Source organism: Bombina bombina, chromosome 4, assembly GCF_027579735.1.
Source record: "Bombina bombina isolate aBomBom1 chromosome 4, aBomBom1.pri, whole genome shotgun sequence".
Taxonomy (NCBI): Eukaryota; Metazoa; Chordata; class Amphibia; order Anura; family Bombinatoridae; genus Bombina; species Bombina bombina.
The window spans coordinates 825,125,402-825,142,316 of NC_069502.1; the positions used below are offsets into that span (position 1 = coordinate 825,125,402).

Here is a 16,915-nt window from a genome sequence, read left to right on the forward strand (position 1 = left end):
CTGTCAAAATTGCTCAAGAATACACGTTTCTGTGCAGCACAACACCCTTTCATAAGCCAAAATAAGCGCCGACTCTGATCTGGTGTTACGCGCTGTCAATTCAGGATAGTGGCTAAACACAGGAATTGATGGGTAAACGGCATCTAGCCATAGCGTGCTACACTCAAGGGGGGGTGAGCAAGTAATCCAAGTGTAGAGCTAATTTGAGGTGCACCGGCTGTGTTAAAAATTTCCTCTATAGTTCCATCATTAAAAATCAAGCATGGCATGACAGTATTAGAAAACAGAAAGACAAAAAAACAGCTGATGCATTTTGGCTCTTGTCCATACCCTAAGCTGCAGTCTCTACTTTAAAAACAAATATAAGATGCAGAACGAAGCAGAGGCGACGACAGAAAAGCAGTGAAGATTGTCCTCAATTCCAGCCAGATGATGTAAAGAGTCACTTCCTCAAGGTGCCAGGTTCCCTGAGTCCTCAGGGAACCACACACAGTGCCCCACCTTGACAACTTCGTATCTGTGGTAATAATTATCGAAGATGGATGCAGAAAAACATATTACCTGAAGAACAGGATTACGATACTGCTACCAGTTGAGAGACTCTCTCGTCTGTGAATCGAGAAATATTACCTGAGAAATCTGAAAGGACCCCATTATACTGTCAATACATCCAAAGCCATATATCCAAAGCCACAACTATAGACCTACTACTTTCGTGCCTTGAGCCACTGAAGGACAGAGGAAAGGATTGAAATATATGAAAGGCAGAAAATATTACTAGTAGGCAGTGGAGGCTACTCCATAGGTGCGCAGGTGCACGTGAACCCCCAGTGACAAAAGAAGACATTTTTTTGGCTAAATAAATATAATTTTTTCAATAGCCCACCCTATTGGAAAAATTATATTGAATTACTCCGCCAAAAAAGGTCCAAGCCAGACTGTGTGTAAAAAAAAACCCCTAAAAATAACCCCTTGTTTTTTAAACCTCATGTGTGGTAGAGACTAAATGCCTGGCATACCCCTCTGCACTTATTCATAAGTGCCTGCAGGCGCTGTATTAACCCAGCCCCTATACATCTCTAATCGCACAGTTTATGTTGTGTGAGTGAGACGCCGACGTTGCCACTCAGGTCACATGCAGTCAGCTGTACTGCAGCACGGGAAGGACTCACTGAGCTGTGACAGGCAGGCAAGGTTAGTACTAAACTCCTCTTATTAGGAGACACCATTACATCTGGAAAGTGTAATTTACTACTAGTTTAACTAGTAGTAAATTACGCGTGAACACTGTTAGGAATGGTGCTCACCTGGAGCGCATAGCGCGCTGAATTTAAAAAAAGAACAAGTTTTAGAGGCAGCAGGGGCAAAACATATAGCAGAGGGCCTACACTGGGCATAATTTTTTATTTTATTTGCAAATACCGCTGCACAGTCAGAGTGCTCAGTGCAGATGTGATGTAAGGAGGTCTTGTCAGTGTGCATGAGGAGGATCACAAGCTTGATGAGGAACCTCAGTGTGGGACAACTTGTGAGTCATCTGTGAGCTGCACCGTTTAAGACAGTTATGGTGCTGGTGCCGTTTTTTTTATTATAACTCTGGTAAGAGACTAATATTTTTTTCATTATCATCATAAAACTTTTCTTGTTTTGCTGGTTGTGATTGCTTCGCCTCTCTTTATTTTCTGGAGATCCTCACTCGTTCATGCTGTCAGAACGTTAGGAACAAGTACACATAATGTACAAATGTACTGCTTGCAGAGTACTGATACAATAGCTTGTTTACTTCTGTCATTTATAATCTGCTGGTAATAAATTTTTTATTTATAAATGACATTAGTAAACAAGCTATTGTATCAGTACTCTGCAAGCAGTATATTTTTGTACATTATGTGTACTTGTTCCTAACGTGCTGACAGCATGAACGAGTGAGGATCTCCAGAAAATAAAGAGAGGTTTATTATAAATTTGTCATATATGATATAAGACTCTGCTTTTAAAGGGCAATAATAAACGTCCTTCCTATTCATGTGAATAACTGAAAATAAGCTATTAATATAATGTACCTTTTCAGTAAGAAAACAGTCCATTTCTCTTGCTAAGCAGCCTAAATGTGAGCACAAACAAACAGAAGAAAATCACTGCAAAGGTGCTTTAGAAAACCAAAAGTTAGCAGGTTCAGTTTATTACAATATAGTCCTCTGTTAGTTTGCTTTACGTTCCTGTTGTCAGTTTGCACTTTGCAAGACATTCTGAGTTGCAGATGGGGAGGAGGCTTGGTGGTTGCCTAGCAAAACAGAAAGATTCCTCCCGTAGTTCAACAGGCAGTCCGTGTCTGCAGTGAGTGTGTACAGATCTGCTATCAGTCTGTGTCTGCAGTGAGTGTATACAGATCTGCTATCAGTCCGTGTCTTCAGTGAGTGTGTACAGATCTGCTATCAGTCCGTGTCTTCAGTGAGTGTATACAGATCTGCTATCAGTCCGTGTCTGCAGTGAGTGTATACAGATCTGCTATCAGTCCGTGTCTGCAGTGAGTGTATACAGATCTGCTATCAGTCCGTGTCTGCAGTGAGTGTATACAGATCTGCTATCAGTCCGTGTCTGCAGTGAGTGTATACAGATCTGCTATCAGTCCGTGTCTGCAGTGAGTGTATACAGATCTGCTATCAGTCCGTGTCTGCAGTGAGTGTATACAGATCTGCTATCAGTCCGTGTCTGCAGTGAGTGTATACAGATCTGCCATCAGTCCGTGTCTGCAGTGAGCGTATACAGATCTGCCATCAGTCCGTGTCTGCAGTGAGCGTATACAGATCTGCCATCAGTCCGTGTCTGCAGTGAGCGTATACAGATCTGCTATCAGTCCGTGTCTGCAGTGAGCGTATACAGATCTGCTATCAGTCCGTGTCTGCAGTGAGTGTATACAGATCTGCTATCAGTCCATGTCTGCAGTGAGTGTGTACAGATCTGCTATCAGTCCGTGTCTGCAGTGAGTGTATACAGATCTGCTATCAGTCGGTGTCTTCAGTGAGTGTATACAGATCTGCTATCAGTCCGTGTCTGCAGTGAGTGTATACAGATCTGCTATCAGTCCATGTCTGCAGTGAGTGTGTACAGATCTGCTATCAGTCCGTGTCTGCAGTGAGTGTATACAGATCTGCTATCAGTCGGTGTCTTCAGTGAGTGTGTACAGATCTGCTATCAGTCGGTGTCTTCAGTGAGTGTATACAGATCTGCTATCAGTCCGTGTCTGCAGTGAGTGTGTACAGATCTGCTATCAGTCCATGTCTGCAGTGAGTATATACAGATCTGCTATCAGTCCGTGTCTGCAGTGAGTGTGTACAGATCTGCTATCAGTCCTTGTCTGCAGTGAGTGCGTACAGATCAGCTATCAGTCCGTGTCTGCAGTGAGTGTGTACAGATCTGCTATCAGTCCATGTCTGCAGTGAGTGTATACAGATCTGCTATCAGTCCGTGTCTGCAGTGAGTGTATACAGATCTGCTATCAGTCCGTGTCTGCAGTGAGTGTATACAGATCTGCTATCAGTCCGTGTCTGCAGTGAGTGTATACAGATCTGCTATCAGTCCGTGTCTACAGTGAGTGTATACAGATCTGCTATCAGTCCGTGTCTACAGTGAGTGTATACAGATCGGCTATCAGTCCGTGTCTGCAGTGAGTGTGTACAGATCTGCTATCAGTCCGTGTCTGCAGTGAGTGTATACAGATCTGCTATCAGTCCGTGTCTGCAGTGAGTGTATACAGATCTGCTATCAGTCCGTGTCTACAGTGAGTGTATACAGATCTGCTATCAGTCCGTGTCTGCAGTGAGTGTATACAGATCTGCTATCAGTCCGTGTCTACAGTGAGTGTATACAGATCTGCTATCAGTCCGTGTCTGCAGTGAGTGTATACAGATCTGCTATCAGTCCGTGTCTGCAGTGAGTGTGTACAGATCTGCTATCAGTCCGTGTCTGCAGTGAGTGTATACAGATCTGCTATCAGTCCGTGTCTGCAGTGAGTGTATACAGATCTGCTATCCGTGAAATCTGCTTTCCATGGTAAGAGCAGCAGCTTTGTTTTGTCTTTGTTTTAAAAAGAAAATCTCACCTAAACTGCTGCTTATCTCATAGTGGAGAAACAAAGCTCACTTCATGCAGATCTGCTAATTGCTTAACATAACTATTTAGGGAACAGCTAGAGCACTGCTTTTTACTTGCAAGTTGGTTCCTAAATAGTTAAATTAGGCAGTGAGAAGATCTGCATGCAGGAAGTATTTTATTTTTATATTGTCAGAGTAGCAGTAATGTATTAGATTTTGTTTTAAAAAATATCTATTGCAGTCCTAAGATCACTGCATTTGAAGCTGCACACATAATTATGAGCTGTAGAAGCTAAAAAAAGCTTGTTTTTTGCCTCAGAGGCAGCTCTTTACTTCCAGAAATCAGGTCAGTTGTTGATTGGTTGCTGGTGCACCAGCATTCTCGTGCACTACTCAACCTCTGAAGGCTGCTGATGTCTGTGGCACTGTGTGAGCAAACTGTCCATACAATAACAGAGCATAATGCTAAACTTAGCTGCTATTACAAGACCAAAAATAAACAAGCCGTGTGTGTGTTAGTGTTTCTGCACATAGATGTCCTAGATATGAACTTGCAGAATAAGCCTAACACTGCACCATCACCATCACTAGGAACTTCATTGCTACTGTATTGCTGGCACAGCTTTTACACTCTCAGGCTGCTGGCAGAGACATGGTTATCCCTGCAGGTCCATTATATGATAATGTAATGTATTGTGAACCCCCATTTAAATAACCCACGAGCCACCACTGCTGGAAGGGCAAGTAAAGGACTGTGACCCACACAAGGATTCAAACTCTCAACCTTCCGCTTGCAAAGCAAGCAAGTTAACCACATAGCTAGAACAGCATGGCTCCTAATCTTACCTGCATTGATGTATGAGCTACACGCATGGATATAGAATGTAGATAATGACCAGAAATACCACTCTCGAAATGGGGGTGAGAGCATTTGTTTCCAGAAATTATTTCCAGAGCAAATCTCAGAGGGCAAGATGTCGGCAATGTGGTTTTTTCACCATCAATTTCCATTGCGCAGGTATTAGAAGTCTTGGAAAATTGTGATTGTGCGTGTGCGCATTGGCCTTTTATGCAACAATCCTTTTCTCGCTCGAAGAGCTGTAGTTAACAGCTTTGCGCAAAACAAAAAACTTTAACAAAACACTTCAAAAATACATTACAAAGTACAGTTACACTCCTATTAACACTGTCTAATAAAAATTATTTTTTAAAAAAATATTGCACACAAAAGTTATAAGGGCTCAAAGATACAAGATTTCAGGTGTTAAAAAAAAAAAAGCTGATGCAGGGATTTTACATTGACATACATACACATACATAGAGAAAACAGAATTTATGTTTACCTGATAAATTACTTTCTCTTGCGGTGTATCCAGTCCACGGATTCATCCATACTTGTGGGATATTCTCCTACCCTACAGGAAGTGGCAAAGAGAGCACACAGCAGAGCTGTCCATATAGCTCCCCCTCTGGCTCTGCCCCCCAGTTATTCGACCAACGGTTAGGAGAAAAAGGAGAAACCATAGGGTGCAGTGGTGACTGTAGTTTAAACAAGAAATTTTAACCTGGCTTAATTGCCAGGGCGGGCCGTGAACTGGATACACCGCAAGAGAAAGTAATTTATCAGGTAAGCATAAATTCTGTTTTCTCTTGCAAGGTGTTTCCAGTCCACGGATTCATCCTTACTTGTGGGATACCAATACCAAAGCTTTAGGACACGGATGAAGGGAGGGAACAAGACAGGTAACTTAAACGGAAGGTACCACTGCTTGCAAAACCTTTCTCCCAAAAATAGCCTCCGAAGAAGCAAAAGTATCGAATTTGTAAAATTTGGCAAAAGTATGCAGTGAAGACCAAGTCGCTGCCTTACAAATCTGTTCAACAGAAGCCTCATTCTTGAAAGCCCAAGTGGAAGCCACAGCTCTGGTGGAATGAGCTGTAATTCGTTCAGGAGGCTGCTGCCCAGCAGTCTCATAAGCCAATCGGATGATGCTTTTCAACCAGAAGGAAAGAGAGGTAGCAGTCGCTTTCTGACCTCTCCTCTTACCGGAATAGACAACAAAGATGATGTTTGTCTGAAATCCTTAGTTGCTTGTAAATAGAATTTCAAAGCACGAACCACATCAAGATTGTGTAAAAGCCGTTCCTTCTTAGAAGCTGGATTAGGACACAGGGAAGGAACAATGATTCCCTGGTTAATGTTCTTATTAGAAACCACTTTAGGAAGAAAACCAGGTTTGGTACGCAAAACTACCTTATCTGCATGGAACACCAGATAGGGTGAATTACACTGCAAAGCAGACAATTCTGAAACTCTTCGAGCAGAAGATATAGCTACCAAAAACAAAACTTTCCAAGATAATAACTTAATATCTATGGAATGTAAAGGTTCAAACGGAACCCCTTGAAGAACTGAAATAACTAAATTTAGACTCCATGGAGGAGCCACAGGTCTATAGACAGGCTTGATTCTGACTAAAGCCTGTGCAAACGCTTGAACATCTGGTACTTCTGCCAGACGCTTGTGTAAAAGGATAGACAGAGCGGATATCTGTCCCTTTAAGGAACTAGCTGACAAACCTTTCTCCAATCCTTCTTGGAGAAAAGACAATATCCTTGGAATCCTAATCTTACTCCACGAGTAACCCTTGGATTCACACCAAAAAAGATATTTCCGCCATATCTTATGGTAAATTTTCCTGGTGACAGGCTTTCTAGCTTGGATCAGAGTATCTATGACTGATTCAGAGAACCCACGCTTGGATAGAATTAAGCGTTCAATCTCCAAGCAGTCAGCTGCAGAGAAACTAGATTTGGATGCTTGAATGGACCCTGTATTAGAAGGTCCTGCCTCATTGGCAGTGTCCATGGTGGGACAGATGACATGTCCACTAGGTCTGCATACCAAGTCCTGCATGTCCACGCAGGCGCTATCAGAATTACCAAGGCCTTCTCCTGTTTGATTCTGGCTACCAGCCGAGGGAGAAGGGGAAACGGTGGAAAGACATAAGCCAGATTGAAGGACCAAGGCGCTACTAGAGCATCTATCAATGCCGCCTTGGGGTCCCTGGACCTGGATCCGTAAAGAGGAAGTTTGGTGTTCTGACGGGACGCCATCAGATCCAACTCTGGAATGCCCCATAGCACTCCACCCAGAGCAAAAACCGCCGGGTGGAGTTCCCACTCCCCCGGGTGAAAAGTCTGACGACTTAGGAAATCCGCTTCCCAGTTGTCTACTCCTGGGATGTGAATTGCAGATAGATGGCAAGAGTGATCCTCCGCCCACCTGATTATTTTAGTTACTTCCTTCATCGCTAAGGAACTCTTTGTTCCTCCCTGATGATTGATGTATGCAACAGTCGTGATGTTGTCCGACTGAAATCTGATGAATTTGGCCGCCACTAGCTGAGGCCATGCCTGGAGCGTGTTGAATATCGCTCTCAGTTCCAAAATGTTTATCGGGAGAAGAGACTCTTCCCGAGACCATAGGCCCTGAGCTTTCAGGGAGCCCGAGACCGCGCCCCAGCCTAACAGACTGGCGTCGGTCGTTACAATGATCCACTCCGGTCTGCGGAAGCACATTCCCTGAGACAGGTGATCCTGAGACAACCACCAGAGAAGAGAATCTCTGGTTTTCTGGTCCATTTGGATTTGAGGAGACAAATCTGCATAATCCCCATTCCACTGTTTGAGCATGCACAATTGCAGTGGCCTGAGATGAATTCGAGCAAAAGGGACTACGTCCATTGCTGCTACCATTAATCCGATTACATCCATGCACTGAGCTACAGATGGCCGAGGAATGGAATGAAGAGCTAGGCAAGTACTTAAAAGCTTTAACCTTCTGACCTCCGTCAGAAATATTTTCATTTCTACCGAGTCTATTAATGTTCCCAGGAAGGGAACCCTTGTGAGCGGGGACAGAGAACTTTTTTCGGTGTTCACCTTCCACCCGTGAGACCTTAGAAAGGCCAGAACAATCTCCGTATGAGCCTTGGCTCTGGGAAAAGACGACGCCTGTATTAAGATGTCGTCCAGATAAGGTGCTACTGCAATGCCCCGCGGTCTTAGTACCGCTAGAAGGGACCCTAGCACTTTTGTGAAAATTCTGGGAGTGGTGGCCAACCCGAAGGGAAGGGCCACGAACTGGTAATGCTTGTCCAGAAAAGCGAACCTTAGGAACTGATGGTGATCTTTGTGGATTGGAATATGAAGGTACGCATCCTTTAGATCCACGGTAGTCATATATTGACCTTCCTGGATCATCGGTAAGATTGTCCGAATGGTCTCCATTTTGAATGATGGAACTCTAAGGAATTTGTTTAGAATTTTTAGATCCAGGATTGGCCTGAAAGTTCCTTCCTTTTTGGGAACCACAAACAGGTTTGAGTAAAAACCCAGTCCTTGTTCTGTAATTGGAACTGGATATATCACTCCCATCTGGAGTAGATCTTCTACACAGTGTAAGAACGCCTCTTTCTTTGTCTGGTCTGTAGACAGATGAGAAATGTGGAACCTTCCCCTTGGAGGAGAGTCCTTGAATTCTAGAAGATATCCCTGAGCAACGATCTCTAATGCCCAGGGATCGGGAACATCTCTTGCCCAAGCCTGAGCAAAGAGAGAGAGTCTGCCCCCTACCAGATCCGGTCCCGGATCGGGGGCTACCCCTTCATGCTGTCTTAGTAGCAGCCTTGGGCTGCCTTGGTCTGTGAAGCGTTACCCTCTTGCTTTGTGGTTGCAGAGGTTGAAGCAGGACCGCTCCTGAAGTTGTGAAAGGAACGAAAATTAGCCTTGTTTTTAGCCTTAAAAGGCCTATCTTGCGGGAGGGCATGGCCCTTTCCCCCAGTGATATCCGAAATAATCTCTTTCAACTCGGGCCCGAAAAGGGTCTTTCCCTTGAAAGGAATATTTAGTAATTTTGTTTTGGACGAGATGTCGGCCGACCATGACTTGAGCCAAAGCGCTCTGCGCGCCATGATGGCAAAACCAGAATTTTTCGCCGCTAACTTAGCTAATTGCAAAGCTGCATCTGTGATAAAAGAATTAGCCAGTTTTAGAGCATTAATTCTATCCATGACTTCGTCATATGAAGTCTCCCTCTGGAGCGACTCCTCCAGTGCCTCAAACCAAAAAGCCGCTGCAGTAGTTACAGGAATAATGCAGGCAATAGGTTGGAGAAGGAAACCTTGTTGAACAAATATTTTCTTTAGTAAACCTTCTAATTTTTTTATCCATAGGATCTTTGAAAGCACAACTGTCTTCAATTGGTATGGTTGTGCGCTTGGCTAGTGTTGAAACTGCCCCCTCTACCATAGGGATCGTCTGCCACGCGTCCCGCCTGGGATCAGTTATGGGGAACATTTTCTTAAAGATAGGGGGGGGAACAAAAGGTACACCTGGTCTCTCCCACTCCCTAGCAACAATGTCCGCCACCCTCTTAGGGATCGGAAACGCATCAGTGTATACAGGGACTTCTAGATATTTGTCCATTTTACACAATTTCTCTGGGACCACCATAGGGTCACAATCATCCAGAGTTGATAAGACCTCCCTAAGCAGTACGCGGAGGTGTTCCAATTTAAATTTAAACGCTAGTGAATCTGATTCTGCCTGCTGAGAAACTTTTCCTGAGTCAGAAATTTCTCCCTCAGACATTACATCCCTCGCCCCTACTTCAGAGTGTTGTGAGGGTACATCAGATAAACCTCCCAAAGCTTCCGACTGCTCCTCATCTGTTCTCAAAACAGAGCTATCACACTTTTTAGGGAAAACTGGCAGTTTGGATAGAAAGGCCGCAAGGGAATTATCCATGACTGCCGCCAGTTGTTGCAATATAATAGGTGCCAATGCACTAGAGGTACTAGGTATCGCTTGAGCGGGCGTAACTGGTGATGACACATGGGGAGAGGAAGGCGGACTATCCTCATTACCTTCAGTCAAAGAATCATCTAGGGCTATATTTTTAAGTGACACAATATGATCTTTAAAGTGTATAGACACATTAGTGCACTTGGGACACATTTTGAGTGGGGGTTCCACCATGGCTTCTGAACACATAGAGCAAGGCTTTTCCTTAGTGTCAGACATGTTTAACAGATTAGTATTATACACAAGCAGGCTTGGAAAAACACTTTATCAAGTAAAAAATACAATTTGCAATAAATGGTACTGTGCCTTTAAGAAATAAAAGCGCACACAATTTTACAAAAACAGTGAAAAATGAACCAAATCTCTTGAAATTTTTACAGTATGTGCCTAATGCTTCAATATGATTGCACAGCAAGTTTCAGCCTGATTAACCCTTTAATGCCCAAACCGGAGCCGCCTAAAGCAAACAACCGGTTAATAAACTACAGCACTTTGCCACAGCAGCCTGCTGTGGCCCTACCTTCCCTTAAGGATTGGATTTGATAAAAGCAAGCCTCCTGAAGTCCTCAAGCAGTCTCTGGACCCATGTGAAGCAGCATGCAAGGAAATCTGTCAGAATAAACTGCGCAACTGAGGCGTGAAATTAGGCCCCTCCCACTCCAGAGCTGTGGGGCCTTCAGAACCCAATTTAGGTGACTAAAAATAATGCCATGTGGAATAAAACCCCAAATAAACACACCAAAAGTGCTTTAAAAGTGTCAATAAAGAGTATTTTGTTAAATAAAATAATCGATTGCCCTGCAAAAATGATAACCAGTCTATTGAGTCCTCTTAAATAAGCCTCTAGTTTTATACTAAGTCTCAGAACATGGCTTACCCTTCCCACATGGGGAATCTTGTCTTCTAGCATTATCTTGTCTTGACTAGAAAAAAGATGACTGAAACATACCTCAAAGCAGTTAAGCCTGCAAACTGTTCCCCCCAACTGAAGTTTTCTGGTACTCCTCAGTCCTGTGTGGGAACAGCAATGGATTTTAGTTACAACATGCTAAAATCATTTTCCTCTCAGCAGAATTCTTCATCACATTTCTGCCAGAGAGTAAATAGCACAAACCGGTACTATTTAAAAATAACAAACTTTTGATTGAAGATATAAAACTACAAATCTAACACCACATTCACTTTACCCTCCCGTGGAGATGCCCTATCTGTTAGAGCGGCAAAGAGAATGACTGGGGGGGGAGCCAGAGGGGGAGCTATATGGACAGCTCTGCTGTGTGCTCTCTTTGCCACTTCCTGTAGGGAATGAGAATATCCCACAAGTAAGGATGAATCCGTGGACTGGATACACCTTGCAAGAGAAACATGGATTTATATTTATAGAGATATGTCTAACTAATGAACATATTTTACATTACAATCTTATGCACATTAAACAATATCTTAGATGTATTTTCAAATATATTTTCACATTTAGATCTCAAGATATCTAGACATATATATTCATATACATATCTTGCAATAAATAGATATATCAGTCCAAAAATCATCACATATATAGATAAATATTTATTTAGATTTAAATAGAACATATTCCATTGCAAAAACATTTTCACAATATAAAATATTATCAGTAACAGAAAGAACATCTGTATCAGACTGCACATAACTATTATCAGTAACAGACAATACATCTGCATCAGGCTGCACATAACTATTATCAGTAACACACATTACATCTGCATCAGGCTGCACATAACTATTATCAGTAACAGACAATACATCTGCATCAGGCTGCACATAACTATTATCAGTAACACACATTACATCTGCATCAGGCTGCACATAACTATTATCAGTAACACACATTACATCTGCATCAGGCTGCACATAACTATTATCAGTAACACACATTACATCTGCATCAGGCTGCATATAACTAAAATCAGTAACACACATTACATCTGCATCAGGCTGCACATAACTATTATCAGTAACACACATTACAGCTGCATCAGGCTGCACATAACTTATCAGTAACACACATTACAGCTGCATCAGGCTGCACATAACATCAGTAACAGACAGAACATCTGCATCAGGGTGCACATAACTATTTTCAGTAACACACATTACATCTGCATCAGGCTGCACATACCTATTATCAGTAACACACATTACATCTGCATCAGGCTGCACATAACTTTTATCAGTAACACACATTACATCTGCATCAGGCTGCACATACCTATTATCAGTAACACACATTACATCTGCATCAGGCTGCACATAACTTTTATCAGTAACACACATTACATCACCATCATACACACATAACTATTGTCAGTAACACACATTACATCTGCATCAGGCTGCACATAACTATTATCAGTAACACATATTACATCTGTATCAGGCTGCACATAACTATTATCAGTAACACACATTACATCTGCATCAGGCTGCACATAACTATTATCAGTAACACACATTACATCTGCATCAGGCTGCACATAACTATTATCAGTAACACACATTACATCTGCATCAGGCTGCACATAACTATTATCAGTAAGAGGCTGAGAATGGTGACAAATAACCACGAAGAGAAGTTCATTAGTAGAGCTATAACATCACATAAATATAATATGTAGATATTTCTGCCAGTAAATAAATGTTGCCCCATGATGTCTAAAATATAATCTAACTGCCCATGTTATCAGGAGAGCAAAAAAAAAAAAGACATTAGGTATGAGCAGAGGCTCTGGGCTTCTACCCCTCCTTAAAGGGTGGATGTTCTTTGTTGGTGAGTGCTATTAGGGTGAGTTAAGATAAATGGTTGACAGCCGATCAATTTACTAAACAAGAATCGTTACTATACTCACCATTGGTAAAAGTGCACACATACGGCTCCTCTCTTCGCTCAATCTTTGTAACAAGTAAAGGTTTCACATGAACATATCCTGTAAGGACAGAAATCACAGGTTACATAAACGAGTATATTTTATTCACATGCATTTGTAATTATAAACTATTGAGTAAATAAAAATCTTCTGACACTTGACCTGCACTGCTGTGAATCTGTCTTTAAACCAAATACAAATAAACATCAATTTGAATTATCCCTTTGTAACTATTCCTTAAATGTCTACATCCTCTATTTTAACATTAGAGGTTAGTATTTAAAATACATGAACTTCTTACTCTGAAAGAATAATAATAATCCCAATTTTTTTTTTTAAATAATGGCCAATATGAGTGTAATTGGGGTATAGGGGCTCCTTAACCATTTAACCACCTGCCACTGATAAGTAAGCCTCTACTTACTGGTACACAATATTATTTGTATATATGTATAATTATAAGATTAATAAAGATTTCTGTTTCAGCCAATATCCCCTATTTAATATATTCCCTAGTTAAAAATTGATCGGTAATACGGGCCATACACCCCTGAGTGGTGACAGTAGCCATATACTGGGATAGATTACCAGTGGCGCGCTAACTTCTGTAGCTCCTGTATTACGAATTGAAAGAAAACGCGTTCACGTGAGCGCAATTTAATTTAATGCGCGTCAAGATATTGTGACTTCAGAGCTCTGATTAACCGTTAAGCTCAACTAAAAAGTTGAAATAGTACAGTTACATTCATAACACTGTCTGACAAAATATTTTTATTTTAAATTGCATAAAAAAACGTTATAAGGGCTAAAAGATATGAGATCTCAGGTGTTAGAAGAAATTCCACTCATAATCTAGCCCACTTAGCCCCACTAGAGCTGCTGCTTCCCGCACTCAGAACTATGATGAAGAGCCTATAACTCCGGGCACTCACTGTGTGTTATGGAGTCACACACATGTATGGCAGGGTCACTATGGGCCAGTAGTACAGTGTGCAATGTATAAATGGCGGTGGCACCTCAGCTAGATGAGCAAGCAGGGAGGGTACACAGAGCTGTATATCTCATGTATGATTTTAAAGACTTAAGACATCATTTTTTTCTCTCGTAATTCAGATAGAGTAAAGAGTTTAAAAAAAACACATTACAATTTACTTCTATTATTTCATTTTTATCATTCTCTTGGTATCCTTTGTTTAAGGTATGTAGGCTCAGGGGGCATTCATGTGTCTAGAGCAGTACATAGTAGCAGCTTTAAAAGCTTTTTGAAGAATATTAGCTGTGCAAACACTGCTGCTATGTAGTGCTCAAAAGTATTATTGTAAAACCACTGCCTTATAATTCTTCAGACAAATGCATGCTGTGCACCTAGGTATTCTCTTCAACAAAGAACACCACGAGAACAGAGCACATTTGACAACAGAAGTCAATGGGAATGGGTATCCTCTATCTGAATCATGAAAGAAACATTTTTAGTAGCATATCCCTTTAAGACAAAATGATTGTAATAGCACACATTGTATACCTGTTTAACACAAGCCCAGCTTATGTGTCACTTATATGTGTTTTCCTCTTTGTCCCATTCCCTGTAGAGTTATATACATTATTACCTAGAGACCTGAGGGTCTGGTAATTCTCCATCATCACATCCTTATAAAGCTCTTTCTGTTCTTCAGCTAAACAGCCCCACTCCTCCTCCGAGAAATAAACTGCGACTTCATCAAACTCCATTTGTTCCTTAAAATAAAAAAACAAAATCAAACCATAAAAACAGGAATTAATTTATAAACTGTAAACACTACAAAGCAACCTGACTGTAACAATGACCAATCTTTTTTTGCGCATCGGGTAGCGCGCATATTACAAGTTGAAAGCAAAACGTTCTTGCACGAGTGCTAAACCAATGCGCTCAAAAAGACAAACGAATATGACAACAGAGGTATTCCCCCATAGACTTCAATTCTGTACTTTGGTTTAGTTTGTTTTCCTACGATAATTAAATTGAGGGACTAAACTACCTAATTGCAAATTTCTTTTTCCTTTTTCTTATTCACCACTCCCTTTTCTGTTTTATTCTCTGTTATAAGTGTATAATGCAAGTGAGGATAATCTGTCATTGTCCAAAACCTTAAAGGAACAGTCAAGTCCAAAAAAAACTTTCATGATTTAAATAGGGAATGCAATTTTAAACAAATTTCCAATTTACTTTTATAACACATTTTGCTTTGTTCTCTTGGTATTATTAGTTGAAAGCTAAACCTAGGAGGTTCATATGCTAATTTCTTAGACCTTGAAGACTGCCTCTAATCTGAATGCATTTGACCACTAGAGGGCATTAGTTCATGTGTTTTATATAGATAACATTGAGCTCATGCACGTGAAGTTACCTAGGAGTGAGCACTGATTGGCTAAAATGCAAGTCTGTCAAAAGAACTGAAATAAGGGGGCAGTTTGCAGAGGCTTAGATACAAGGTAATCACAGAGGTAAAAAGTGTATTAATATAACTGTGTTGGATATGCAAAACTGGGGAATGGGTAATAAAGGAATTATTTTTCTTTTTTTTAATAAACTTTTTATTAAAGTTCAATTAAAGGTTTACAAACAATGAGACGTCAATTAACAGATAATATTAGACTTCAATATAACATCAAGTCATGGCAAAATTCAAGTCAAACTGGATATGTAGTCCACATTTGTATGACAAAGAAAGAAAAGTATAGACATTGTTAACCTATGACCTTATAAACCCACTCAATGAATTATGAGGCCACTCTTGAACCTCTTGTTTAAAGGGACAGTCTACACCAGAATTGTTATTGTTTTAAAAGATAGATAATCCCTTTATTACCCATTCCCCATTTTTGCATAACCAACACAGTTATATTAATATACTTTTAACCTCTGTGATTATCTTGTATCTAAGCCTCTGCAAACTGCCCCTTTATTTCAGTTCTTTTGACAGACTTGCAGTTTAGCCAATCAGTGCCTGCTCCCAGATAACTTCACGTGCATGAGCACAGTGTTAACTATATGAAATACATGAACTAACATCCTCTAGTGGTGAAAAACTGTTAAAATGCATTTAGATTATAGGCGGCCTTCAAGGTCTAAGAAATTAGCATATGAGCCTCCTAGGTTAAGCTCTCAACTAAGAATACCAATAGAACAAAGCAAAATTGGTGAAAAAAGTAAACTGGAAAATTGTTTAAAATTACATGCCCTATCCGAATCATGAAAGTTTATTTTGGCCTAGACTGTCCCTATAATGCAAATAAGTGTATGTTAAGTGGGTGATTATCAACAGGGAGAGACCACTTTTGTGTCTCATATGGTGAACCTTATATTTTCAGGGGGGGGGGAGATTCTTAAAGAGAAAAGCATACTGTAGTAGGACTATAGTTTTAGGCGATATATAGGGATGATTTAAGGGTAAGTGGAATTTGTTTTATCAATCCCTTTTAGGGGTTCAAAGCTTATCTAAGGAATTCACTAGAGGTTGTACCTCAAAATGTTTAAGGTTAGAGTTATATGCAGCGTTACCTTTACAACTGTTTAGGCTCCCTAAGGATTATTAAATCACCTGGTAGATTGGGTGTAGTCAGATGCTTCTATGTTGGAATATGCAAAAGAAACCTCAGGGTCAAAGGATATTCAAAATGATGCATTTTCCTATTCTTACCTAGTAAGCAGTATCTGTGGGGGGATGGGGTTGGCGGGAAAATACCATAGGAGCTAAAATCACTATATAGCAAGACTTTGACAGATTGCAGTTATAAGTAACACAATAACTGATATCTATATGGGCAGTCAAAATAAAAGAGCTACAGTCCTTAGTAAACTAGCTACTGAACATGGAACTTTGGGGAAAGCATGAAATATATTGAACATGGGTAGGTAACTGGTGTATTAATAATTAAAACGACCAACACTCATACACCAAACTCTAAGAAGCAACCACAATGGATCCTATGGAATAATATGCGACTGATATTTCTGTAATGTCCAAGACTAGTGCAATCACCATACACTATGAATTTGGGTAGTCCCAAGTG

At 40.9% G+C, this 16,915-nt stretch overlaps 1 protein-coding gene across 1 annotated transcript in view; it reads right to left on the minus strand.

Annotated features, from left to right (window-relative positions):
• LOC128657922 (zinc finger protein OZF-like) overlaps positions 1-14,979 on the minus strand; it is a 35,398-nt gene extending 20,419 nt beyond the window's left edge. The window contains exons 1-3 of the mRNA XM_053712349.1: positions 14,917-14,979; positions 14,473-14,599; positions 12,848-12,925 (exon numbers count right to left, since the gene is read on the minus strand). Coding sequence (XP_053568324.1) covers positions 12,848-12,925; positions 14,473-14,599; positions 14,917-14,979 — 268 coding nt within the window. The remainder of the gene's footprint in view (positions 1-12,847; positions 12,926-14,472; positions 14,600-14,916) is intronic.
• Between the last annotated feature and the right edge of the window lie 1,936 nt (positions 14,980-16,915).